The following is a 25,548-nucleotide window of genomic DNA, read 5'->3' as shown; positions in this document are numbered from 1 at the left end:
ACGGAGGGCTTTAAATTTTTGTTTAATGTATCTTTAATGTTAACCCAAACACTTTGTGGTTTTAGCTTAACGTTTGAAAAATCTTCAGTTCTGAAATGCAAAATTGTTGATATTTGCACGGTATTTTTTACGAAATTTTGTTTTTCCTGTGTCTTTTTATTTTGTGTGCATATATTAGGCGTCGTTTAAGGTATTGCTCATCAAAATCGATGGAGAGTCGGATGAGCTAAAACTGTTCAACCTACCCAAAAAAAATGAAAAAAAAACCTGTTGGAGGGTTGCGCGCCCAACTGCCAGAGTATTTCTGACTTAAAGCCTATCACTAAGATCGAAAAAAAGGGGTCGCTAAAAAAATCAGGGATGATATTCGTATGGAACCGATAAGAAATTTTTGTGCGCACAAGTTACTTTCTAGCAGCTGTACGCCAGGCAGTACTCAGATCGACAAAAAAACATGCCGAAATAATCTAGAAAGTCAGACGATAGTATTTTGTGGTATTGATAGTATTTGTGTGGTATTCGTTGGTATGTTGCTAGCAGCTCGAAAAATATAGATCTGTTTTAATTTCAGAGCAACAATGCCGCAGAAGTTGAAAGATAAATGACCACCGTGCTTCTAAACGAGCTTAAGGCCATCAAACGGAAAAAAAGGAAACAATTATAGATTAATAAGATTATATTGAACTTATTTGCATTTTAAATTTGTTTAACTTATTTGAACGCCAGTATATTCATGTTGCCAAGACACAGACCCGGCTGGGCTTGTTTTAAGTTGTTTTCCTTTTGGGACCAAGTACTGCTCCATAGGGTCGTGCCAAGGGGCGATGGTGAAAATCTGGGCTCGAAACTATCCAATTTTGAATATGAAGGGTGCTTGGAGGCGCATAGTCCTTGGCACGGCCTAGCTGCTCCACCAATCAAAGAAGTCTGCATATGTTATTCCCAGCCATATGCAAATTCTCTGTCATATTTTCAAACTGCGGAATATGCAAAGGGTATCCTTTCATGTGTTTCCATAAATGAACACATATTTATATGATTTATAATACTCAAATGTATAGACAACGACCGTCCTGGATTCTTTCCTGCAGATCTGGGTTTCATCAAAGTTGTCGTAGCTTATTTCGTTGATTTTCCTCCTCCTCCGATCATGCAAGAGCCGCCAGTCTCACTAAAATAATCTCCTGCATGGATCCATTTTGCATTCATTGTTTTATTAACCTTTTATCAATTTTCACACATTTTTAAAAATGTAAACAAAACAACACAGCTGCCTGAGAAGTGTAACCGTACGGAATGCTGTTTTCACCTCTGGTCACACTCTGCTGCTAGAAAAATATTTTTTTTTTCGATCTGAGTACTAGGCTTAAGTCACTATACTATATACTAGTATATATACATATACTCTACCATAAATAATGAAAAAATACTAACATTTAAAAAAAATCCTAAAAGATGTCGGTATTCAACGGAAATATACGTGTTTTTTGGTTTGGTTGAATAATTTTAAGAAGCCAAAAAAAAAAAAAACAGGTTTTAAAAGATCTTTAAAATCAAGTTCTGATAGAAGAACCATTTCTAAGCCCCATATCGTTCAGAAAAAATTAGTTTTGGTTCGAAGCGGAGAAATTGTTTCGGAACCCCATCGAGACTCAGACCAGTCACACAGCGGGAAATTTCAGCTTGCTAAATTAATAAATGAAGGAGAGCTCAATATATTATTGCACACTGAATGCAGTGTAGTAATTGAAGAAAGTAAATACACTTGATTCTAAATTAAAACAAATTTGACTTCAACGGTTTAATTGGAAGTTAAAAAAAAACAACGCATTTAATACAAATTAAAAGTAATACTTCTCAGACTTGTTAACTTACATGTACGATTTTCTCTGACGAGGTCCACCGAGATCAAAAACCAATAAAAACCCATTTTCATATAATTCTGTCGCAATATTATTATTAAAACTTATTGAAGGGTAACTTATTTACCTTATTGAAATATAATTTTATTACTTTTATGTGATATAAGATGTAATAATATGGAATCACATGGAATCAATCAATCGAAAATCTTCACGATCATCGAGTCGCAATCAGGAGCGAATAAATTTCGGATAATTTTATCTAATCTAATTCCACCACTCTAAAAGAACCTTCTAATATTTTGGTGCGGCGTATTTATTATTTTCGTGTAATATAACAGAACCAGTATAAGTAAATAAATATATAAATACATATTTAAACGAGAAGGGACGTGTGAGACGCTTCTTACGCGTCACAACTTTTATACCCGGCACTCACTACTACATCTGCACTTTAGCGGTTATTTGTCAAATTTTACATTTTTTCTTCATCTGTCATCTACATCAACAACACTACTCACGCCAACACGCTCCTTTAGCTCGCCACCCTCCCCTAGAGACACACTTTGCAGAGTCAGGGCAGAGTCGAAGCAGTGGTAGCGGCAGAGACGTGTCAGGGGCAGAGGCCATAAACTGCGCAAAGCAGAGTGTGCTGCTATAAGCTGCGGGACGGGGTGGGTTTGGCCACTGAAAATTTCTTCATTGTGGCTATAATAATGACCCAATTTGGTGATCTGATAGATATGGTCATTCCCTACGGAATGGCGTTTTTAGTTTTCTGTTATCTTCAAAATTGTAGATTTAGGAGGTTTTCGCCCTTTTGCGGGGGCGAAAGGGGGCGGGGTTCATTTTTGAAATACACTGGTTTCAGTGTGAGCATAGAGCAGTCTGGATGCAAAATTTGGTGGCTCTAGCTCTTATAGTCTCTGAGAACTAGCCGACAAACAAGACGGACAGACGGACGGACGGACAGACAGACATGGCTCAATCGACTCGGCTATTGATGCTGATCAAGAATATATATACTTTATGGGGTTGGAAACGTTTCCTTCTGTGCGTTACATACAACCGTTATCCGCACAAATACAATATGCCCTATTTACTCTTCGAGTACCGGGCATAATCAGACCTAAATGCCTGTGGGTAAAAGGATTTGATTTTGTGTGATCCTAATAGTACCTATAATTTTAAGCCGTATAGTTTACATATCCATTTGAATATTACAAACTAATATTAAAAATTGTTTAATTAAATCCATGCAATTTGGTCACCTTTGCGAACGTTTTCAAATAAAAGCGAGAAGGGCCGTGTGAGATGCTTCTTACGCTTCACAACTTTTATACCCGGTACTCAGTGGTACATCTGTACATTAGTGGTTTTCAAATTTTAAATGTTACATCTTACATTTCTACATTTCTACATATGTATGTCATCTACATCTACATCACTTCTCACGCCAACACGCTCTTTTAACTCGGATAACTAAAAGCCACACTGGCCTATGCGAGGCCTCTTTGAGGGCCCGTCCGGGATAACATAACCTAATAGCATACAATGTCGTTGTTAATGAATCGAAATCTGCAACCAATTAAAACTATTTTAAATATATTTTTTTCTGACTGACAGATTGAATCTAAATTTCGTTTGAATCTTAAAATGAATCCTACTTTTTTCGATCGACTTTGTAAAGTTTCTTAAACTGAAAAAAAACCGTTTTCTTTACCTATTAACTATTTTGCAAGGAAAAGTCCCAAAATGCATTTTTCCATGAATTCTAAAAATGTAGACTTGAAAATTGCAAAATGTCACACAGTTGCCTCCAAATAGTTTTTTCGACCTTTCCTGATAGTCGGAATCCTGCAGACTGTGTTTCTTATCCGAAAATACAAAAATTGCTGTTTTCTGAAAGAAATTAAATTGAATTATCTACTCAGTAACCGAGACAGAGAAAATATTTATTTACTGAAAAGACTGTGTAAAACTAACTTTTTGGATTCTTCAAATTCTTTATTTTTCATATCGACAAATCAACCAGAACTCTATGTGTAAAGAATCAACTTTATTACAATTTTGAAAGTAATCAATTTAAATATTAATGAATGAAGGTTAAATTCTGAGCTTTTATATTTACTTTATAAAGTTAGTCCTTTGATTGACAAATAAAATCAGTCACTTATTTTTTATACCCGGTAGATACTCGGAGAGATAAAGGGTGCTTTGTGGTCGAAGCAGTGCACGTAACGCACAGAATGAAACCCGATAAAGTATATATATTCTTTATCAGCATCAATAGCCCAGTCGATATAGCCATGTCTGCCTGTCCGTCTTGTTTGACGCCTAGTTCTCAGAGACTACAAGTGAGACTACAAGTGGTGAGCTAAACGTTCGTGTTGGTGTGAGAAGTGCTGTAGGTGTAGATGACAGATGTAGAGAATATTTAATATGTAAAATTCGAAAATCGTATGGTTATGTACATTTGTACGTACAAAATATGCTGACTGAGTACGAGCGTTCGAGATCGCCTCACAACGTTTCTCCTCGTTTATATGTGTCTTATGCTGTTTTTTTTATTAACTTTTCGCAATATTCAAATTTTTGTTTATGGTTCATTTAAATTCTCTCATTTCTGAGAACGCGCTTCAAAGGAGAAACGCTTAAGTTATAAGCTAAAAAAGGTTACAGACTTCTCTTAACTGGGGGATCCAGCGATCCACATTTACTTGGCAATGTAAAAGGGGATCCGTTTGCTTGGCGGCATCACGTTGCTTGGCCACAATCTGGTTTGCAATGTGATCCAAATCACGCTGTCCGATGGAGCTGAGCTTGCGGCCACCCTGCGGGTGCTTGTTGTAGTGTTTTTGATGTAGATGACAGATGAAGAAAAAATGTAAAATTTGACAAATAACCGCTAAGGTGCAGATGTAGTACTGAGTGCCGGGTATACAAGTTGTGACGCATAAGAAGCGTCTCACACGTCCCTTCTCGTTTTAATTGTTCGTGCGACATTTCTTTACATTTTCTTAACTCTGTGTTTTTAGTGATTTCCTCGAAAGCATACAATATATATTGTAATTTTCATTTATTTTTGCTTATAATGATTGTGATTTCCTCGAAAGCATACAATATATATTGTAATTTTCATTTATTTTTGCTTATAAAATTTTATAAAGAGCTTAGACGCCGAAAGCCGCCTCGCCTTTATTAACGTGGTTCGGCGGTGGCGGGACAGAAAAGGCAAACATCGTCGCCAGCAGCGTGGTGCGGCAATGTAAACGTCTATTGCGTATATTCATTATATCCCAATAGCACATAAATATTTTCGACTTTTGCAATAAATAGTCGATTTAATTATTTTGTTTTTGCGAAAGTATATTCTTTCAAAGATATTGCTTCCATGCACCACTGCCACATGCATACGTACAAATGTACATACATATATGTACATATATGTATGTATGAATGCAAGTACATATGTACATATGTACATACATATATCTAAAATGAGTATTTTTTTGAATTCTCTCGAAGCTTTTAAGGCCATTACTAAATTCTCCTCCATACAAGAATACAATTTTCCTGTCAATATACTATTCCGTACTGTCAAAATACAGATCATATCTGTTTATGTATGTACATATGTACATATTTATAGAAGTATATCGCCTATGTCGACTTGCTGCGTAGAACGCCGGAAAAACAATAGTTTCTTATTAAAAGCTGTCTCACTTAGTAGCATTACTTGTGGAGACATGTGCTCTACATAAATTTGCATATGTACATACATACATACATATATAACTAGTTTATCACTACTAAAAATTGAATACTAACCTTATTCATTATATGTACCTTATCTCATCACATTGTTTCTTGCTTACGTTATACATATGAATATACTAAAACTTTTCGGGAATTATAATACAGGGTAGTAAATTCATTGCCTTGGCTGACTATACTGCAATGGGACACTCAGAAGTTTCGATGCGTGAAGGCGAAACTGTCGAGCTGCTTAAAGTGGGCTGTGCCGGCTGGTGGTTTGTGCGAATCTTAGGTAAATGATCAAATTTAACGCATGTACCAACCAAATTTAAAAAAAAACCTCATTTGTTTACTTATTTTCCAAATATTTGTTGTATGTATTGACATAATCATAATATCCATGTTTGCACATTCACAGATGTCAATTCCGAAGGCTGGACCCCAGCCGCGTATTTGGAATCAATCAATCGAAAATCTTCACGATCATCGAGTTGCAATCAGGAGCGAATAAATTTCGGATAATTTAATCTAATATAATTCCACCACTCTAAAAGAACCTTCTAATATTTTGGTGCCGCGTATTTATTATTTTCGTGAAATTTAACAGAACCAGTATAAGTAAATAAATATATAAATAAATATTTAAATCAGACCTAAATGCCTGTGGGTAAAAGGATTTGATTTTGTGTGAACCTAATAGTACCTATAATTTTAAGCCGTATAGTTTACATATCCATTTGAATATTACAAACTAATATTAAAAATTGTTTAATTAAATACATACAAATTGGTCACCTTTGCGGACCTTTTCAAATAAAAGCGAGAAGGGACGTGTGAAATGCTTCTTACGCTTCACAACTTTTATACCCGGTACTCAGTGGTACATCTGTACATTAGTGGTTTTCAAATTTTAAATGTTACATCTTACATTTTTTCTACATATGTATGTCATCTACATCTACATCACTTCTTACGCCAACACGCTCTCTTAACTCGGATAACTAAAAGCCACACTGGCCTATGCGAGGGTAACATAACCTAATAGCATACAATGTCGTTGTTAATGAATCGAAATCTGCAACCAATTAAAATTATTTTAAATATATTTTGTTCTGACTGACAGATTGAATCTAAATTTCGTTTGAATCTTAAAATGAATCCTACTTTTTTCGATCGACTTTGTAAGGTTTCTTAAACTAAAAAAAAAACCGAAAAAAAAATCCGGAAAATCGTATGGGTTTGTACATTTGTACGTACAAAATATGCTGACTGAGTACCGGGTACAAAATTTGAGACGCGTTCGAGATCGCCTCACAACGTTTCTCCTCGTTTATATGTGTCTTATGCTGTTTTTTTTTATTAATTTTTCGCAATATTCAAATTTTTGTTTATGGTTCATTTGAACCATTTGGTTCTTAAATTATAAGCTAAAAAAGTTACAGACTTCTCTTAACTGGGGGATCCAGCGATCCACAACGTAAAAGGGGATCCGTTTGCTTGGCGGCATCACGTTGCTTGGCCACAATCTGGTTTGCAATGTGATCCAAATCACGCTGTCCGATGGAGCTGAGCTTGCGGCCACCCTCCTCCAGGAACAGCAGACCACCATAGATCTTGGTGATACGCAGATGACGCAGAATCGAGGTGCAATAGACCAGTCGGGATCGTCTTGATGTCCATCTGGTCGCGAACCTTCAATTTGCCAGTCTTCTTGAGGAAGACGGCAACCGCCTTGGTAACGGAATACTGGTCGCCTGGCATATATCTTGTTAAAGTCAACCGGAAAACTAATATACAATTAATGACTACATCGACGCTGCGATTACATACTGTTATTATTATTACTATCCTTGACATTACGTCTATCTTTGTTAGATTCTTCAGGTAAATAAATATGTATACGCATCACCACAGAACAAAAACACGAACTCTTTGTTAAAATTTTACAAGGAGAGCCAAGCTGTTTTAGTCGCGTTCTGCTGAGGGCTGGGCAGGAGCAGAACAGATGTTCCACTGTATCGTTCTCTTCCTAGTTTTTACAGATGCGGCAACAATCATCGTATGGGGCATCCAGCATCTTCGAGTGTCGGGAATAAAATGGACTTGTAACTTGTACTGTAACGAACCATTTTTCAATGGTTCGGTCACATGCACTTTTTTGACTATTAACTCACTAACCAATGCTCACAAATATGCTCACTAAACTGCCAAGTAAGCATAAAATGCATAACTTAGTTCTTGGTTTACCAGCTCGCGACATTGCGCAAGATAACTAACGATCATTGCACTTGCCACCTACAGGAATAAGACGGTGCCCGGTTCAAATTTACATAAACAAATCACCCAAAGCTACTTTAGCATAACTTTCGATCATTAAACTAACCATCCAGTTAAATAATTCCACTAATAAATCCACATGCAGTCTTCAGACACTCGCCGGCTGTCACCCATTCCTTCCCCACACCCTGCGTAATACGATTCATAAGCATAAAACCCCTCAGAAACCCACTAACCCACTGCCAATTGAATCCAATCGGATTCCAATTCGGTGATCTGATAGATATGGTCATTCCCTACAGAATTTCTTTTATTATACCCGGTACTCGAAGAGTAAATAGGGTATATTGTATTTGTGCAGATAACGGTTGTATGTAACGCACAGAAGGAAACGTTTCCGACCCCATAAAGTATATATATTCTTGATCAGCATCAATAGCCGAGTCGATTGAGCCATGTCTGTCTGTCCGTCCGTCCGTCCGTCCGTCCGTCCGTCCGTCTTGTTTGTCGGCTAGTTCTCAGAGACTATAAGAGCTAGAGCCACCAAATTTTGGCACCAGACTGCTGTATGCTCACACTGAAACCAGTGTATTTCAAAAATGAGCCACGCCCCCTTCCGCCTCCGCTAAAGGGCGAAAACCTCCCAAATCTACAATTTTGAAGATAGCAGAAAACTAAAAACGCCATTCCGTAGGGAATGACCTTATCTATCAGATCACCAAATTGGGACCCGATTGGATCATTATTATAGCCACAATGAAGAAATTAATTTGCAGTAGCCAAACCCACCCCGTCCGGCAGCATTCACACTCTGCTTCGCGCTGTTTCTGGCCTGGCCCCTGACACGTCACTGCCTCTGCCTCTGCCGCTGCCTCTGCCGCTGACTCTGCCGCGACTCTGCAGTGTGTGTTTCTAGGGGAGGGTGGCGAGCTAAAGGAGCGTGTTGGCGTGAGTAGTGTTGTTGATGTAGATGACAGATGAAGAAAAAATGTAAAATTGAACAAATAACCGCTAAGTTGCAGATGTAGTACTGAGTGCCGGGTATAAAAGTTGTGACGCGTAAGAAGCGTCTCACACGTCCCTTCTCGTTTTCAAAATTGTGGCTGTGGGAGATTTTCGCCCTTTGTGGGGACGGAAGGGGGCGGGGCTCATTTTTGAAATACATTTGTAATAGTGTGAGCATGCAGAGTCCTATCTCTTATGGTATCTGAGTACTAGGCGCTCATAAGGACGGACAGACAGACATGGCTGTATCGACTCGGCTTTTGATGCTGATCAAGAATAGATATATGTACTTTATGGGGTCGGAAACATGTCCTTCTGTGCGTTACATACATACATCCGTTATTCCCCACAAATACAGTATAGCCTATTTACTCTTCGAGTATCGGGTATAATAAGACATCCGCTAGGCAAATATACATGAGCCCATATTCTCAACTACATTTAAAACAAACGTCCAATCTTTTTCCCATCCAGATCTCATAGCATTCTAAATAAAAGTGAATTTAATTAAGTAAGTTTATATTTATTCTTCCATAAACAGGTTAATTATAAGGGATGTCATAGAAACAAATCTTTGTCCAATGCATTGCATTGCATCCATTTAATTTAAAGAAAATAATCATTTGTCCAAAGAGGCGGCGACACCTTTGTGTCGCCTCATTACTCATTACTGCGAATATTTGGAAGTAATTAAACCAAGACGGAATGTATTTTATGAACAAAAACAATTAAGTATATTACATACGCAAACTGTATATCTGTGGACTTTTGTGTGAGGATTACAACAAATGCTTCAGATTATACTTCAACGACATCACGTAAGCGAATATTAACAATTAATGTAAAGGGTTTAACAAATATATTTAATTGAACATTTCAATACTTTTTTAGTGCAAACTTTGATGAATACACCAGTAAATTATATATCAGTTGTACCAGTTGGAAATCTTAAACTGAAATAATTAATTAGCAGTTACTCTGCTATTCATGTAGAATTGCTGCGCAGAGAGCAACAATGTTAAAACGTAAATGCAAGCTGCGATCCAGCAGTTGTAGGCGTTCTGAAAAAAACCAATACCTGTTACTGCAACAAAAAATTACTGGTTGAGCCGAAATATTATATGCGTTATGCACTTATGTATGTTATTAATGGCTATGTACACACATTCATACACTTTTTGTTACATGTCAAAGTCAAGCAGACCGATTTATCCCGTGATATAAACTAACCTGATTGTACGCTCTATTCGCAGCTGCATAAAATTCTTCGAGAGTATGGTACTCCTCTCCTAGGGGCAAATCCTCAATAAGGGCCACACTATTAATATAGAAAAAGAGCCCCATCAGCACCTAAAACCGAAGTAACGTTAAAATTTATTTGATAAAAAATATCATGAGACCACTGAAACCTTGTGACTTTCAGCTGTGATTAAAACCGCATACATTCAGCTGACAGAATCAATTTACTTACCAGTTGAACAATTCCCCAAACGGAGATAATCAAACCACAAAGGGATAATTTTGGACCACAGATTTTCATTTTGCCGTCTTTTGTTTTGCTTTACTTTCAGTTTACTTGTTCGTAAAAATTTTCTCCCAAACACAGAAAACTTGTCAGGTGAATATCATGTGACCAAATTTCAGTGTAGCCGTACGTAGAAAAATATAAAATACATTTTGTTTTCCGTTTGGTATTTTTTTCACAGAGTAATATTATTTCCAGGTAAAATCCTGGGGCCAGAGACAGTGCTGCCAATTTAGTTATTTTCCCACTTACTTCTACTTACTTCGCACACTAGCGTTTTGCAATTGCGAAATGCGGAATACATTTTAAAATAGCGGCTGGAGCAGTAAGTTAAACATTTTTAAAACATCTGCCTTTAACTTTTTGTACGCTTTTCGATGTCACCATTTGAATGGTGTGTTCTGTCAAACAAAAAACCGTTGATTTCTTATAGTTTGTATGGGAAAATCATCCCTGATTCTGTCGCAAGAAAATTTTGGGAATCTGAGTACTGGTCTTAAGGTTAAAATACCTAAGATGTACACATATGTACATATATAAGCAAAAGCCGTGTCATGCCCCGATGCAAGATTCCGCATGCAAAGTTTAGATGCAGCCGCCGATGGGAAATGCTTTTTAAATTTTTTTAAGTCTAGTATTAATGCACAACATAGCGATTTGTACGCACATACAAAGCCAGCCAAACATAAGACTTCGCTATGCAGTACCAGCGGTGGCTGGTCTGTACAGTATCGGGTACAGTATCGAGTATCGGGTATAATAAGACATCCGCTAGGCAAATATACATGAGCCCATATTCTCAACTACATTTGACACAAACGTCCAATCTTTTTCCCATCCAGATCTCATAGCATTCTAAATAAAAGTGCATTTAATTAAGTAAGTTTATATTTATTCTTCCATAAACATGTTAATTATAAGGGATGTCATAGAAACAAATCTTTGTCCAATGCATTGCATTGCATCCATTTAATTTAAAGAAAATAATCATTTGTCCAAAGAGGCGGCGACACCTTTGTGAGCCTCATTACTCATTACTGTACATGGTTACTTTCCGAAGTAGCCCCATGTTAAGCGAACGCCAAACCACTCAAAGAATAGAAAATAACCAGTAGAAGAAGAAAAGGAAAGAAAAGAAGTGAGCAACTAACCAAAAACGATGGACAATGCCTTTGGTTGTTGGCGAAGACAATGCGGACTCATCGTCTGCGACCAACCAATTTCGCTGTAGCGATTAAATAACAAAAAAAAAGAAAAGATTGTTTATAATAAAAATAAACGCAACGCAAGAAGCACTACTTTAAAAACTCCAGCTCCAGTATAAATAAAACGAGAAGGGACGTGTGAGACGCTTCTTACGCGTCACAACTTTTCTACCAGGCACTCAGTACTACATCTTCACCTTAGCGGTTATTTGTCAAATTTTACATTTTTTCTTCATCTGTCATCTCCATCAACAACACTACTCAGGGCAGAGACGCGGTCGAGGCAGAGGCAGAGACGTGTCAGAGGCAGAGGCCACAAACTGCGCGAAGTAGAGTGTGAATGAGAGAATGTGTAATAACCAAATATAAGCTGCGGGAAAGGGCGCGTTTTGCCACTGCAAATTAATTTCTTCATTGTGGCCATAACTATGCTTCAATCGGATCCCAATTTGGTGATCTGATAGATATCCTACGGAAAGGCGATTTTAGTTTTCTTTTATCTTTAAAATTGTAGATTTGGGAGGTTTTCGCCGTTTTGCGGGGGCGGAAGGGGCGGAGCTAACTTTTGAAATACACTGGTTTCAGTGTGAGCATACAGCAGTCTGGAGACAAAATTTGGTGGCTCTAGCTCTTATAGTCACTGAGAACTAGCCGACAAACAAGACGGACGGACGGACAGACGGACAGACGGACGGACGGACAGACGCGGCTCAATCGACTCGGCTATTGATGCTGATCAAGAACATATATACATTATGGGGTCGGAGTCCGATGAATCCAACGAGCGTGAGGTGGCTCAAGGGGGCCTAGCTGAGGCCACCGGACGGGTCGCAGGTTGCGGATAGCGAACGGCCTACTTAGTTTAGGTAGGTCAGCTATGAATAAGCGGAAATAAACAGCCCCGGACAGCCAGCGGGTGTTCGCGAAGTAGCAACACTGACGATGCGCTTGTGGTGCCGCCTCGTATAAGTAGCTCACACACTTCCCCTCCCCACACAACACCTATCCTCATCCTCACCCACCCACCTCAAACCGGGCCGGACTAAGGTGTCATTCGACCCGTGCCGAGAGTCAGTCTGGCTGGTGGCCCGGTATAAAAACTAACCCAGTCGTGAACGAAGAGCTCAGGGAAATGGCAGCCCCCTGTTCTAATGATGCATTACCCGGGCAAAGTGGATCTCTGCCTGGGCTGACCGTTTCCCTTCTCTGCATCTCGTGGGATCAAAATGTATGAAAATAATAAAAATAAAGAAGAAAAAATAACCAAAAAAAACAAATGAGAAAGACACTCCCCAAAAGTCTGAAGGGAACAATCCCAAGCAGGGAAAGGAAGCGGCCCAAAGGCCTGGCCAAACCCGCTCAATAGCAGGAAAGACCTGCCCGGTGGACAGCGAGTGTGCGAGCCCGTTGGGGCCCCACTCAAATCCTGGGGTGGGTGGCACAGCACCCCCCAACACTGACGCCTTGGAGAGGCAGCTAAGCAACACTGCGGCTGCCCGACCTTCTGGCAAAGTAGAGGGGGAGTCTGGGCCATCGACCAGCGCCGAAGCAAAACGATTCACATACGCCGACCAACCTATCCAATGGCTACAATGTATCTTCAAGAAGACACTAAAGGTAGGAAAGATCCCTAAGGCATGGCTCTAGGCAGAAATTGTCTTCATCCCGAAAGCGGGAAAAGCCTCCTACTCGACGCCAAAGGACTTCAGACCGATAAGTCTAACCTCCTTTCTCCCAAAAACATTCGAAAGAATAGTCGGACTACATCTGAGGACAATCATCAACCCTCAGATGCTGTCATACTCACAACACGCATACCGGAAAGGTAAATCCACGGAAACGGCCCTACATAAAGTGATTTCAGGAATAGAGAAAGCTCTAAACCTTAAGGAATACTCCCTAGCGGCCATCCTCGATATTGAGGGAGTGTAGTGGCATATGCAGACGACGTTGTCCTAATGTTCACGGGAGAATTCCCCCAAACACTCTGTGATCTTATGACCACAAAACTTGCTCGATTGTCATAATGGACAAGATCGTGCGGATTAGGTGTAAATGCCTCGAAAACGGTACTTGTGCTATTCACTAACATACGTATTACATACATATTCACGTGTTTTTGTTTTGCGCTCCGTATTTTCCTTTCTATTTTGGATAAACAACCGGGTTTTTTTCAAAATAACTCTTCTAATAATTACTGAATAACTTGCCACTTTTCTTACATATCCTAATACGCGAGTGCATGCCTTTTATTTGTTTAAAATTAAAATTTAATCGTTTTCATTTGTGCTTCGGTTAATTTGAGTGTTTGTGCTTTTTCTTTTTTGTAAGTACGCCCTCACTATTAGCCGCTCTCTCTTGTAGTTGCGCTTCTGCCTTCCACTCTCTGGCTCGAGTAACTGTTCTCGCTCTCAATACTTTCTGTGCAGGGGCGCGCGCTAGCTGTCGCTGCGTTTGTTCTTCTTTCCTCTCTGCGCTCATCTGTTTTCGATCCCGCATTAAGCACTGCTTATTTGCATTTGTCGGCACACTGGTTTCACTGCTATTTGTTTTTTGAGAAAATGATTTGTATGCTAAGACTTGCAAGAAGCAGATCACCCACTAATTTCCCCTCTTTGTAGCCTATCAAAATGCTCGCGGCTCACGTAGTAAGCTAATCACTCTTTTTATGGACAGTTTTACATTTTCATCCCATGTTATTGTGTTTACCGAAACCTGTTTAAACCCGGACATTCTTAGTTCCGAAGTTTTGGCAGATCGGTACACAATTTATAGGAATGATCGTTCGTCTCATCGTTTAGGAGGGGTTCTGATTGCAGTAGACTGTTACTTCACGTCGGAACTTTTCATAGTCCAGGTTTCACAAGACCTGGAATTCCTCTGTGTCAGACTGATTCTTCCCGGCCAGTCTATTTATGCCACTTGCTCGTATATACCACCTACTTCGGATGTATTAATATACGAGCAGCACTTGTCCGCCTTAAAAACAGTTTCTTCCTCGCTATCTAATAAAGACCATTTAATAGTTCTTGGGGACTACGACCTGCCAGGTACTGTTTGGGCTTATTAGACCTGTCCCTGTCTCAAGTCAACCATGTGAAAAACTCCTTGGGTCGATTGCTTGATCTGTGTTTTGTCTCGGATCCGACCGTAGCGTTGTTAACACGAGCACTCCCGCTCACTATACCTGAAGACTGCTATCATCCTACTTTCGAAGTGACGGTAGATATGGGACCTACTGTATCGGATCGTGCGGGTAGGCTTTCGTTGCTTTCGTAAAGCCGAGTTTACGAAGCTCAATAACTTAAGGGATTTTGATTGGTCCGCTCTGTACTCCTGTTCTGACGTCATTGAAGGCACAAACATTTTTTACAATGTATTTGACACAATTTTTGACACGTGTGTCCCACTCTCATGTCCGACTAGATTTGCGAAACCTCCTTGGTTCACAAAAGAGTTATCCAGTCTAAAGAACCTAAAGAAGAACCTAAAAATCTCAAGAAGTTGGTTCTCCCTCTTCTCTTTCTAGTTACTTAATAACTCGGTCAAATTTCACTGTTCTTAATGCTCAATGCTATAGGAACTACCTACTTCGATGCAGGATACGTTTTTCACAGGACCTTAAACAGTTCTACAGCTTTGTAAACAGTAAGCGTAGAACGTCCGCACATCCATCCTCGCTATCATTTTTGAATATGTCGGCAAACAATGATCAGGCAATCGCCGATCTTACCCACGAAAGCTACCCAGGTCATGTGTAGTTTACCAAGGTCGAATGGCATTTTCTGCCCTTTGTTTAAAGAAAGCTCCTTACTTCATGAACTTCAATTAGTTAAGCCGGTATTTTCACCGGGCCCTGACGGAGTTCCCGGCTGTGTACTCAGGTACTGTGCCGAGTCTCTGTGCGGACCTTTGCTTAAATTATTCACTCTATCCATCCATTCTTCTAGCTGAAAGGAATCCTTTATAATTCCTCTCCATAAGAAAGGTAGCAAGTCTGACGCTAAAAACTATAGAGGTAAATCTAAGTTATCCGCTAATCCTAAAATGGTCGAGAAAATTTTAACTCCGCACTTGCAACATCTTTGCAAATCACTTATATCTCCAGCTCAGCACGGATTTATACGGCGACGATCAACAACCACTAATCTTTTAGAGTTCACCTCCTTTGTCATTAAAGGCTTCCAGGGTAACTTGCAGGTGGATGTTATTTACACTGACTCCAGTAAGGCATTCGATTCTGTAAACCACTTTCTTCTTGCACAAAAGCTCGACCTTCTTGTGTTTCCGCCCAATCTGTTGAGATGGATTTCTAGCTACCTGTGTTCTAGGTCTCAAAGGGTCCTTTTAAAAAACTCCTTATCTTTACCTGTTATTGTTACTTCTGGGGTACCACAGGGTAGCCATTTAGGCCCCTTACTTTTCAGACTCTTTATTAATGACCTGCCTTCTGTCTTAACAAAGGCTCGAATACTTATGTATGCGGATGCTGTTAAGCTCTGTGTCCAGTATAAGGACATTTCATTTCACTCTCGCTTGCAATCTGATCTCAATAGCTTTCAGTCATGGTGTTGTGCAAATATGTTACACCTTAATGCCTCGAAGTGCAAAGTAATGACTTTTCATCGCTCCAGCCACTTACTGGCACCTTACACCCTCTGCGGTAGTTCTCTTGAGAGAATTACATTAGTTGATGATCTTGGTGTTAAACTAGACCCCAAGTTAAAGTTTTCTGAACACATTTCTACTGTGGTAAATAAAGCACTGGGTGTGCTTGGGTTTATAAAGAGGTGGTCAAAGGAATTTGATGACTCCTATATAACGAAGACTCTCTATATCTCGCTTGTTCGTCCGATTTTAGAGTACGGCTCATGTGTATGGTGCCCTCAGTACAACATACATCAGGATCGTATTGAATCAGTGCAGAAAAACTTTTTACTTTTTGCCCTGCGTGGCCTCAACTGAGATGCAACTGTGAGACTGCCATCCTACCGTAGTAGACTTTTTCTAATAAACCATCCATTCTTAGTTAAACGTAGAAAAATGCTTGGTGTAATTTTTATGCACAACTTGATCAAGGGGGATGTAGACAGCCCTGACTTGTTGAGCCGCGTAAACTTTACGATTCCCATTAGACCCACTAGAAACTATATTCCTTTGTTCCTTCCAATGAAACCTTTAGAGTATTATGCTCGGATTATAATTCCCTCTATCACATTATATCCTCGACTCACTCCCTTCCTCTTCTTAAATAATTATACAAGCCTACCTCTCCCGTAATTAATTTAATTTTTGACTTTGATAATTTAGCTTGCTTAGCTATTGTTGCTCTAGTTTAGTTGTGTTTAGTTCTAATTTTCCTCGAATATTAGCCTAACATCTATCTTTCCTGCATGCTCGCGACCGGTTCGGTTAATCGCGCCGTGCGTCATGCGGCAGCGCCCCTCGGTCGGTTGGGCGGGAGGAGGGCTGCGTTCTGCTGGGTTCCGCGCGTAACAGGCTTTGGCTTGGTGTCGCATGGGCCACATGATGGTGCAGTCATTGCATATCAACGTACAGACATTAATAAGTACATAACTCCGCCACTCAACCCACCAACATTAAACAAATGTAGGTTAACCTTTAGCGACAGTGCCAGTTACCTTAGGTTGGTAATAGACAGGAAGTTAAATTGGAACCTAAACACGCAAGAAAGAGTGAAGAAGGCCTCTATGGCCCTATACACCTGCAAAAAAGCCATCGGACTAAAATGGGGCATGAACCCACGTATAGTCCAATGGATATACCAAGCTGTTGCCAAACCAATACTGCTCTACGGAGTCACAGTATGGTGGCCGGCTCTGTAAAAAAAGACAATCACCGCTCAACTGCAAAAGTCCAACGAAAGGCCACTCTTTGCATCAGTGGCGCTCTCCGCACCACACCAAATGATGCATTAAGCGCGATTTCGTCGAATTCGACCACAGTGGCAAATTGTCGCAAATCTCAACAGGAGATAGCAATGCAATATGCTATTAGCCTAATATGGGTCCCGGGACACCAGGACATTGAAGGCAACTGCATAGCAGACGAGTTGGCCAGATCTGGCACTACACTCCCCCTTAATCGAGAAAAGGAGTAAGCTCAAAATAAAAGAGTACTATACCCTGCAAACAACCAACAGATGGCAAATGGTCACGGGTTGTCGCATCACCCGACAAACGTGGCCAGACATCTCGAAAAAACGCACCGCTGAACTATGCAAACTCAGCAGACATAGGTGCAGCGTAGTCATTCGCTCTCTTACAGGGCACTGGCTAATAGGCAACCATGCAAATAGGCTGGGTGCCCCCTATAACGACTTCTGTCGTAGCTGTAGAGACGAGGACGAGGAGGAGACAGTAGAACATCTGTTCTGCTACTGCCCGGCTCTCAGTAGAAGGAGGCTAAAATATCTGGGCTCACCTTTTCTTAACGACATTTCAGAAATGGCTACTATAGGCCCCAGGAAGATAGCAAACTTTGTGAGAGCATCTGGATGGGAGCACTGTTGACACCCTGACAAACGGGAGGAGAAGAGGAAAAGATCCAAGCGGAATCACAACGGGCCGAAACCGGCCTAAGTGTCGGGATTGTGAAATCCCGACGTCTGCCTCAACCTAACCTAACCTAATGGGGTCGGAAATGTTTCCTTCTGTGCGTTACATACAACCGTTATTCGCACAAATACAATATACCCTATTTACTCTTCGAGTACCGGGTATAAAAATGAGGAGAACAACAGTTTGAAAAATAAAAAATAATACACATCAAATAAGCTCAAAATTCTTACCCATGTAAGTACCCTTTCGCGGTAAATGATGTGTATTTGAGAACTTTTCATAAGCCTAGTACTCAGATCGAAAAAAAAACTTGCTAGCAAAATTTGCAATACATTTTCCTAGCAGCAGAGTGTGACCAGAGGTGAAAACAGCATTCTGTACGGTTACACTTCTCAGACAGCTGTGTTGTTTTGTTTACCTTTTTGAAAATGTGTAAAAAATTTATAAAATGTTAATAAAACAATGATTGCAAAAGGATCCATGCAGGAGATTACTTTAGTGAGACTGTGCGGCTCTTGCATGATCGGAGGAGGAGGACAATCAACGAAATAAGCTACGACAACTTTGATTAAACAGGAAAGAATCCAGGGCGGTCGTTGTCTATACATTTGAGTATTATAAATCATATAAATATGTGTTCATTTATGGAAACCCATGAAACGATACCCTTTGCCTATTCCGCAGTTTGAAAATACGACAGAGAATTTGCATATGGCTGGGAATGACATCTGCAGACTTGTTTGATTGGTGGAGCAGCAAGGCCGTGACAAGAAATATTTGCGGCCGTTTCAAAGTTGTAAAACGGCGCCTCCAAGCACCCTTTCTATTCAACATTGGATAGTTTCGAGCCCAAATTGTCGCCATCGCCCCTTGGCACGACCCTGTGGAGCAGTACTTGGTCCCAAAAGGAAAACTACTTAAAACATTTTGTTAACAGCCAGCAGGGTCTGTGTCTTGGCAACATGAAGATACTGGCGTTCAAATAAGTTAAACAAATTAAAAATGCAAATAAATTCATTATAATCTCATTAATCTATAATAATTGTTTCCTTTTTTGCCGTTTGATGGCCTTAATCTCGTTTAGAAGCACGGTGGTCATTTATCTTTCAACTTCAGCGGCATTGTTGCTCGGATATTAAAACAAATCTATACTTTTCGAGCTGCTAGCAACATACCAACGAATAACACACAAATACTATCCATACCACACAAATACTATCAATACCTTAAAATACTATCGTCTGAATTTCTAGATTATTTTGGCCAGTTGTTTTTTGTCGATCTGAGTACTGCCTGGCGTACAGCCGCTAAAATGTAACTTGTGCGCACAAAAATTTCTTATCGGTTCCATACGAATATCATCCCTGATTTTTTAAGCGGCGCTTTTTTTCGATCTGAGTACTAGGCTATTCGAAAAACGAAATGTTGAATTGCATTGCTTAGGGTTAGCAAAGTAAGTAGAGGTGGTTTCCTAATAAGTACTTATGTATATCACCAGCTACGAGCTAGTACCCAGTACTAGAGGGCTTCTTCTGCTTTTGCACAGACGAACAAAATACCGTTTGTTGCATTTGTCTCTGTATCATATTTGTAGATATGGACCACTCCGAGAGGATAAATGCTGTCATAAATATGAGCGGTCAAGCATTAGGGGTCAATAAAACTTACTAAAGCTCAGCAGCAGAAGACGATATCATCAAATCGATATATATCAAAAGTATAGTTTTTTTTAGCGGACATCAACGTCTTCTGGCTATTTATAGGACCGGAAGATATGACAGAGCTGGTCAGAGATCTTTGCAGGTTTAAATTTCACCTTATGCCCAGTATGTATTACGATTTAATTTTGTTTTTACATTAGCTCAAATTTTTAGAGCAAATTTGTATTCTTTTGTTTTATGTTTGCCTGCTATTAAAATTGACTGTAAAATACCTAAAACTGATATAAAACGCCAATAAATGTACTAAATATACCATATGTACATATATACCGTACACCAATTGAGTTTTTTTTGTTTTAACAATTCTACTACTACTACTGGTTACTGAGTACCTACTGATTAACATGCCAATTTTAAAGATATATCATGAAAAGCAAACAAAGCAATTGTGTGCCCTCCACGCTCTCAACAATCTATTCCAAGGTTAGTTACATTTCACTGAAAAGCTTTTGAATACCATTCTGATAAATTGACATACATATGCATGTATGCATGTTAATATACATATGTATGTATAATATAACTGTATTGCCAGAACATATTTACAGAAAGGAAGAGCTGGACAATATATGCACTAACTTAAGTCCCAACGTATGGATAAATCCTCATCGATCCCTTCTTGGACTCGGAAATTATGATATTAATGTTATTATGACCGCCTTAGAACTAAAAAATTGTGAAGCCTTTTGGTTTGATAAACGAAAAGACCCGTCTGGCATTGACTTAGATTCAATTGTGGGTTTCATACTCAACATTCCATCAGATTACAAGATCGGCACAATAACATTGCCATTACGAAAGAGACACTGGATAGCAGTGCGTCGTATAGGGCAGCACTACTATAATCTTGATTCCAAACTTCGACAGCCTGAATTATTGGGCACTGATTCCGATGTCCTCCAGTTTTTGCGAGAACAGCTTGGGGAAAAGGAACAGCAGCATGAACTTTTTCTTGTAAGTTATCGTAACGACTGTACTGGACCATCACAGCGATGCATGGAAGAGTCGCACGACATAAATAAAACAACAGGGTCAACATGATCATTAACAAAAATTTCATAAATACATGAATGAAATGGAGGTAAAATGAATTTGTTATAGGTAAAAAACATCTCAGCAAGGGGTTTCTAAGCAGCAATTGTAGTTTAAGAGCCACATAATTCTTTATATTGGTTAACGAAATGTTATACATTATGAAAACATGTAATAAACTATCTCAACTTAACTCAACCCACGTTTAAAGTTTTTTTAAATTTATTTCATGTTTTCTTAAAATAGTGGTAGTACAATTTGAAATAATATGCATTAATGGACGGATATGTTTCAATTAACTGTGATTACAATTGGATACACTCTAATTGATGGAATGAATCAAGTAAAAATTAATAATCGAGACACGTTACTAAAATATATGTGTAGATATGTTTAGATTGGGTGACTTTAACAGTTATATATCTGTTTGAATTCCTCCATGTGGCGGAATGTTAGGCGTACGTCCTGACTGAGGACGACGTGGACGGCTTGGCTCTGGTGCAAAGTAAGATTGGGACGGTGATGGAGCAGTCGGGGTCGTTGCGACATTTGCCTGGTGCTGATAGCAGTCATCTCCGTATTCGCTAACTTCCCGATTACTTATTTCGTTGAGGCGCTTGTAGCGTTCGCGACGGGCTTCAACCATGTAAAGTATTCCTCCAGGTAACAACAACACAGCTCCAACCACGCCCAACGCAAACGACCAGCCCATGTCATTATTCTGCCATCCAGGCATCCAGTCCCGAGAGTCTCCCTTGGCACCGAAAATTACTACGGCAATAAATCCGAAAATCGAGCCCAACACTTGGCAAGACCCAATGGTCAGTAGCAGCACAACGTATCGATCATCGTCGCGAGAGGTCCTCAAGAAGGCCAGTGTAAGAGGCAGGCCAATAAGGCACATGACGAAGCAAAGCGTTGCAAATAGCTGCACTGCTATATAGAACCCCGGTAGTAGAAAATCATGTATGATGTAGTATTCCTCTTCAAAGACCCACATGCATCCGTTGAAAGGGTTGTCGTAGAAACGGTGAATATCCTGAAAATCATTGAAGCACACTTCCCATAGACCCAGATTGGTAAAGCGTGGCTTTTCTAAACGCCCATCTGTAACCAACCAATAGGGTGTTGAAAACGCAATGATAAAAAGCAGAAATGAAATTCCGGAAATGCAAAGAGCCACTTGCGTACTGCGGTTCGACGCCCCCATTTTCGATCGCGGGATAGTTGCCGTTTGACTATACGAACGAAAAAAAAAACACCCAAGCCTTTGCGTCATAAACACAACACACGCCCTGTAGTGTAACCGTTTAACAAAAAAATACCGCTTTTAAAAATAAAATACGTATGAATTAAATTATATTTTTGAACAGTATTCTTTATTTACTACTGTCTATATATATCCTGTATCGCTAGCGCTGTACTCAGATGCGATATATGTTCTTGTGACAGAAAGTATAAATCAATTAAAAATTCAAATTTTGTATGAAAGTGGGAGGAGTGTGTTATTTCAGAGTTGATAAGGAGCTTAGAGGGCAACAATGCATGGAGAAAGCACCTCATTATTGGATAAGTCCGTTCTGGCTGGACAGAAATGAAATATACACGGGTTTTATCTCATTAAAAATTGATAAAATGAGTACCGGGTATAAGATTAATAAATTGTAATTGTAATATTGTAATATAATATAATCAGTTTTCGTTCGATTGCATTAATAAGTTTTAAATCGTCTTTATTTAATGCTCTTTCCTAGCCCTCTTGCTCTTGCTTCGTTTTATTCGTCATTATTCTTGGATTGAAAATAGGAAGCAAATACGGTGTGCAAAAACGTAAAAGAGAGTTGAAATACATCGTCGGGGTCAACAAATACTTCTCCCATGCCATTATTGTGATATAAATAATTGAACTGATATTAAAAATATAATTTTTGAATATTATTGCAATTTAGCCATAATGCACATTTGGCGCACAGTATGTATTTTTGGATAACTTGAATGCTTTCCTATTGCAACGACAAGTTCTCTTTTTCCCTTTTTTAATTTTTGAATTTAATATTTTAATTTAATTATATATATATATAATCTGGCTCAATTTTTTGTCGTGCATGGGACAAGGATGATTTCTTCTCGTTGCCATACATATCAATGTTAATATATATTGATCCCAGTCGGAGGTGTTTATTTTATTCATTTATGCCTCTTTTGTTCGAATATGTGCTATGTTCTAAGTAGGCTTAAAAAAACTCCTAAACTCTTACAAGACTACCCTTATTTTTGTTATTTATCAATAAAAGTAGCGGTAGTTTTTCGTTCAAATACCAAACACTTAAATAGTCGAAATACTGAAATTATTGTATCGTTGCCACTTCGAGAAAATTTATTTTGTTTGTGTGTTTGTTCTGCGTCCCTTTGTTTTGTACTGTAAAAAGATGTTTGTGCAACGAATACAATTGGGAAAAATGCATGGTCCTTTATTTTAAACCAAATCTCATTGACTGCAGAAAATTTGAGAAAAAAGTTAATTTAATTCGGAATACTTAAATTCGAATGGTCTGAACGTTCGCACGCCGTCATTAACCGCATCAATATGGCTTCCGCTTCCGAAATTGAAAAAACGTTGGTCGTAAACATTGGAAACTTTGAGAGAATTCAAAATTTTCTGAACGACAAGGAAAGGTATAAGGAGATTCTAGAAAACAGCGAGAACTTTAACACGCGACTTTGTATCGAAAGGCGTCTTCGAATGCCATTTCTTGACCCCCAAACCGGTGTTGCACAGACACACTGTGCTCTCTTCATGAAGAAAAAACAGCGTATGCCAGGATTTCGCCATGGACAGATTTATACGTACCCATCAACTCGTTGGCGTAAGCCGAAGCGACAGTATTTACTTAACCCAAATCACAGCTACCGTGCCTATCAGTACCGCGAGCATCATATTTCCCACACCCACCACCAACAGCATCACCATCACCATGTACCAACATGTACAGTCGGTGTACGTGACCATCATCAGATTGAAAGTGCTGGTAAGGGACTAACTTTAGTCGTATCAAAAATCAATAACAATTTACAAACCACAAATCACGAAGGTCACTTTGGGATAGTGAAATTTTCGAAGCATGATATTTTTCGCATTTGTGAAGGATAATAAATAAAATAAAAATAGTGTCAAACTACGCTACCATTATCATATTTTTCTTTCAGCTATTGCTGCTACTGACGGAAATTCTATGGGTGCGTCGGGAGACAATGATAGTAAAGATTCACATGCAAATGTCGAAAAGGAGTGGTTCCACGACGAGATAGATTCCTCCCACTATCATCATGGCGGCGACGACTATGAAGATGACTTTGATTCGGATAACGAGTTTGATGAATCATACAGTAATAGGGGAAAACGCAAGCGGAGCTCACGACCTCGGCGGTCCAATGCGACTGTAGAAGGTACACCTAAACGTGGTCGTAAGGGCGGTGGTAAGTAACAAATTAATTTCATGAGCTTAGACCTTACGATCACTGAAGCTGCTTATTGATACAGGCAATCGTCGTAAAAACATTGCTGACGGGGAAACTGATCGGAGACGTCGAGGCGGCGGAAACAGTGGAAACACATCTGCAGCTGCAGCGGCTGCTGCAGCAGCAGTTGCCCACGCAGCTAACACGGCAGCAGCTGCAGCCACAGGACTCTATGCATCGCACTCAAACTCAGCGTCTCCCATTCCGATTAATGATGAAACCTCCCAATCGGCTCTGGTAATGCCGACCAACATTGCTTCATCCTACGACAAGAATTTAAGTGATGCAGGAGCATCCAATGACTCGATTCCCTTGGCAACCATGGCTGGAATTGCAGGGATGGGCATAGCCGCATCATCAAACGTCTCCGCTGGACCTCCTATATATTCCGCTGTTAACCCTTCAGCAGCAGCAGTATCAGCTGGGTCGTCGGGCGCTAGTCCGAAAAAGCTCAAACAACGTGTTGAACGAGAAGTGGCGCAACCATCTCCCTACTGTGACTTTTGCTTGGGCGATCAGCGTGAAAACAAAAAAACTAGCATGCCGGAGGAGCTCGTTTCCTGTTCCGACTGTGGGCGTTCTGGTCATCCATCGTGCTTGCAGTTCACAGCAAATATGATTATATCAGTTAAACGGTATCGCTGGCAATGCATAGAATGCAAGTATTGCTCCATTTGTGGGACCTCTGACAATGACGATCAGCTTTTATTTTGCGACGATTGTGATCGCGGATATCACATGTATTGCCTATCTCCGCCTCTCGTTACTCCACCAGAAGGATCTTGGAGCTGCAAGCTTTGCATGGAGGAATTTCACAAGCACAAATAAACAACTTACATTATAGATTCCAAACATGAATGGAATAATGCAAATGCTCAGTTTTAAAAAAATGAACAAATTCGAGTCCTCATACATTTACATTTAAACGAAATTTTAATTTAGTTATGTTAAGTATGTATGTATTTCTTTCGTAAGTTTATTTTACTTGCGTGTGTCATTTTTATTTGTACAACTAACTAATTCCTAAGTGAAGTTCACTAGTATTTTTCTAAGTATTCCCCT

At 39.6% G+C, this 25,548-nt stretch overlaps 5 protein-coding genes and 2 long non-coding RNA genes across 13 annotated transcripts in view; 3 read left to right on the top strand and 4 right to left on the bottom strand.

Moving 5' to 3' along the window:
- LOC117891994 (guanine nucleotide exchange factor DBS) overlaps positions 1–6,297 on the top strand; it is a 60,391-nt gene extending 54,094 nt beyond the window's left edge. For 5 of the 6 annotated variants that reach the window (XM_034797875.1, XM_034797874.1, XM_034797878.1 and 2 more), the window contains 2 exons: positions 5,787–5,913; positions 6,040–6,297. In XM_034797875.1, the coding sequence (XP_034653766.1) occupies positions 5,787–5,913; positions 6,040–6,143 (231 nt within the window). In that variant the 3' untranslated portion in view covers positions 6,144–6,297. The remainder of the gene's footprint in view (positions 1–5,786; positions 5,914–6,039) is intronic. The other variant, XM_034797876.1, reaches the window with a different exon arrangement.
- LOC117892002 lies at positions 56–4,692 on the bottom strand. The gene is made up of 3 exons (XR_004648671.1): positions 4,547–4,692; positions 1,320–1,322; positions 56–65 (listed from the first exon to the last, which is right to left on the bottom strand). It is a non-coding gene; the product is annotated as an uncharacterized LOC117892002 (long non-coding RNA).
- Positions 6,298–6,566: 269 nt separating the features above from the next.
- On the bottom strand, positions 6,567–11,810 carry LOC117892003. Its single transcript, XR_004648672.1, has 3 exons — positions 11,798–11,810; positions 7,369–7,375; positions 6,567–7,207 (listed from the first exon to the last, which is right to left on the bottom strand). It is a non-coding gene; the product is annotated as an uncharacterized LOC117892003 (long non-coding RNA).
- Positions 9,591–10,535, bottom strand: LOC117892001 (ribonuclease kappa). Its single transcript, XM_034797889.1, has 3 exons — positions 10,375–10,535; positions 10,134–10,253; positions 9,591–9,964 (listed from the first exon to the last, which is right to left on the bottom strand). The coding sequence occupies exons 1-3, from the start codon at positions 10,441–10,443 to the stop codon at positions 9,866–9,868; spliced, it is 288 nt and encodes a 95-aa protein (XP_034653780.1). The 5' UTR covers positions 10,444–10,535; the 3' UTR covers positions 9,591–9,865.
- An 8,393-nt stretch (positions 11,811–20,203) lies between the features above and the next one.
- On the top strand, positions 20,204–21,165 carry LOC117891139 (josephin-like protein). The gene is made up of 2 exons (XM_034796348.1): positions 20,204–20,358; positions 20,471–21,165. The coding sequence occupies exons 1-2, from the start codon at positions 20,280–20,282 to the stop codon at positions 20,974–20,976; spliced, it is 585 nt and encodes a 194-aa protein (XP_034652239.1). The 5' UTR covers positions 20,204–20,279; the 3' UTR covers positions 20,977–21,165.
- Positions 21,166–21,240: 75 nt separating this feature from the next.
- On the bottom strand, positions 21,241–22,251 carry LOC117891138. Its single transcript, XM_034796347.1, has one exon. It carries the CDS (start codon positions 22,244–22,246, stop codon positions 21,383–21,385), a length of 864 nt encoding a protein of 287 aa, XP_034652238.1. The 5' UTR covers positions 22,247–22,251; the 3' UTR covers positions 21,241–21,382.
- A 1,085-nt stretch (positions 22,252–23,336) lies between these two features.
- LOC117890678 (zinc finger protein DPF3) lies at positions 23,337–25,376 on the top strand. Of its 2 annotated transcripts, XM_034795660.1 has the most exons (4): positions 23,337–23,996; positions 24,175–24,444; positions 24,509–24,585; positions 24,637–25,376. In XM_034795660.1, the coding sequence occupies exons 1-4, from the start codon at positions 23,555–23,557 to the stop codon at positions 25,312–25,314; spliced, it is 1,467 nt and encodes a 488-aa protein (XP_034651551.1). In that variant the 5' UTR covers positions 23,337–23,554; the 3' UTR covers positions 25,315–25,376. The 2 variants fall into 2 exon arrangements, with proteins under 2 accessions (XP_034651551.1, XP_034651550.1); XM_034795659.1 differs by having other exon boundaries at positions 24,509–25,376.
- Positions 25,377–25,548: the final 172 nt, after the last annotated feature.

This window comes from Drosophila subobscura, chromosome E, assembly GCF_008121235.1.
Source record: "Drosophila subobscura isolate 14011-0131.10 chromosome E, UCBerk_Dsub_1.0, whole genome shotgun sequence".
NCBI classification, from domain to species: domain Eukaryota; kingdom Metazoa; phylum Arthropoda; class Insecta; order Diptera; family Drosophilidae; genus Drosophila; species Drosophila subobscura.
The sequence above is the reverse complement of the archived record's forward strand: the minus strand, read 5'-3'. Positions and strand labels throughout refer to the sequence as shown.

What these genes read in the sequence shown, in the direction of transcription:
- LOC117891139 (XM_034796348.1), top strand. Translation starts at nt 20,280, where the DNA reads ATGCCAATTTTAAAGATATATCATGAAAAGCAAACAAAGCAATTGTGT. An exon ending in TCTCAACAATCTATTCCAAG is followed by an intron (nt 20,359 to 20,470) that starts GTTAGTTACATT and finishes CTGTATTGCCAG; the next exon opens with AACATATTTACAGAAAGGAA.
- LOC117891138 (XM_034796347.1), bottom strand. Translation starts at nt 22,246, where the DNA reads ATGACGCAAAGGCTTGGGTGTTTTTTTTTTCGTTCGTATAGTCAAACG.
- LOC117892001 (XM_034797889.1), bottom strand. Translation starts at nt 10,443, where the DNA reads ATGAAAATCTGTGGTCCAAAATTATCCCTTTGTGGTTTGATTATCTCC. An exon ending in TTTGGGGAATTGTTCAACTG is followed by an intron (nt 10,254 to 10,374) that starts GTAAGTAAATTG and finishes CTTCGGTTTTAG; the next exon opens with GTGCTGATGGGGCTCTTTTT. An exon ending in CGAATAGAGCGTACAATCAG is followed by an intron (nt 9,965 to 10,133) that starts GTTAGTTTATAT and finishes GGTTTTTTTCAG; the next exon opens with AACGCCTACAACTGCTGGAT.
- LOC117890678 (XM_034795659.1), top strand. Translation starts at nt 23,555, where the DNA reads ATGGCTTCCGCTTCCGAAATTGAAAAAACGTTGGTCGTAAACATTGGA. An exon ending in TCATCAGATTGAAAGTGCTG is followed by an intron (nt 23,997 to 24,174) that starts GTAAGGGACTAA and finishes TTTTTCTTTCAG; the next exon opens with CTATTGCTGCTACTGACGGA. An exon ending in ACGTGGTCGTAAGGGCGGTG is followed by an intron (nt 24,445 to 24,508) that starts GTAAGTAACAAA and finishes TTATTGATACAG; the next exon opens with GCAATCGTCGTAAAAACATT.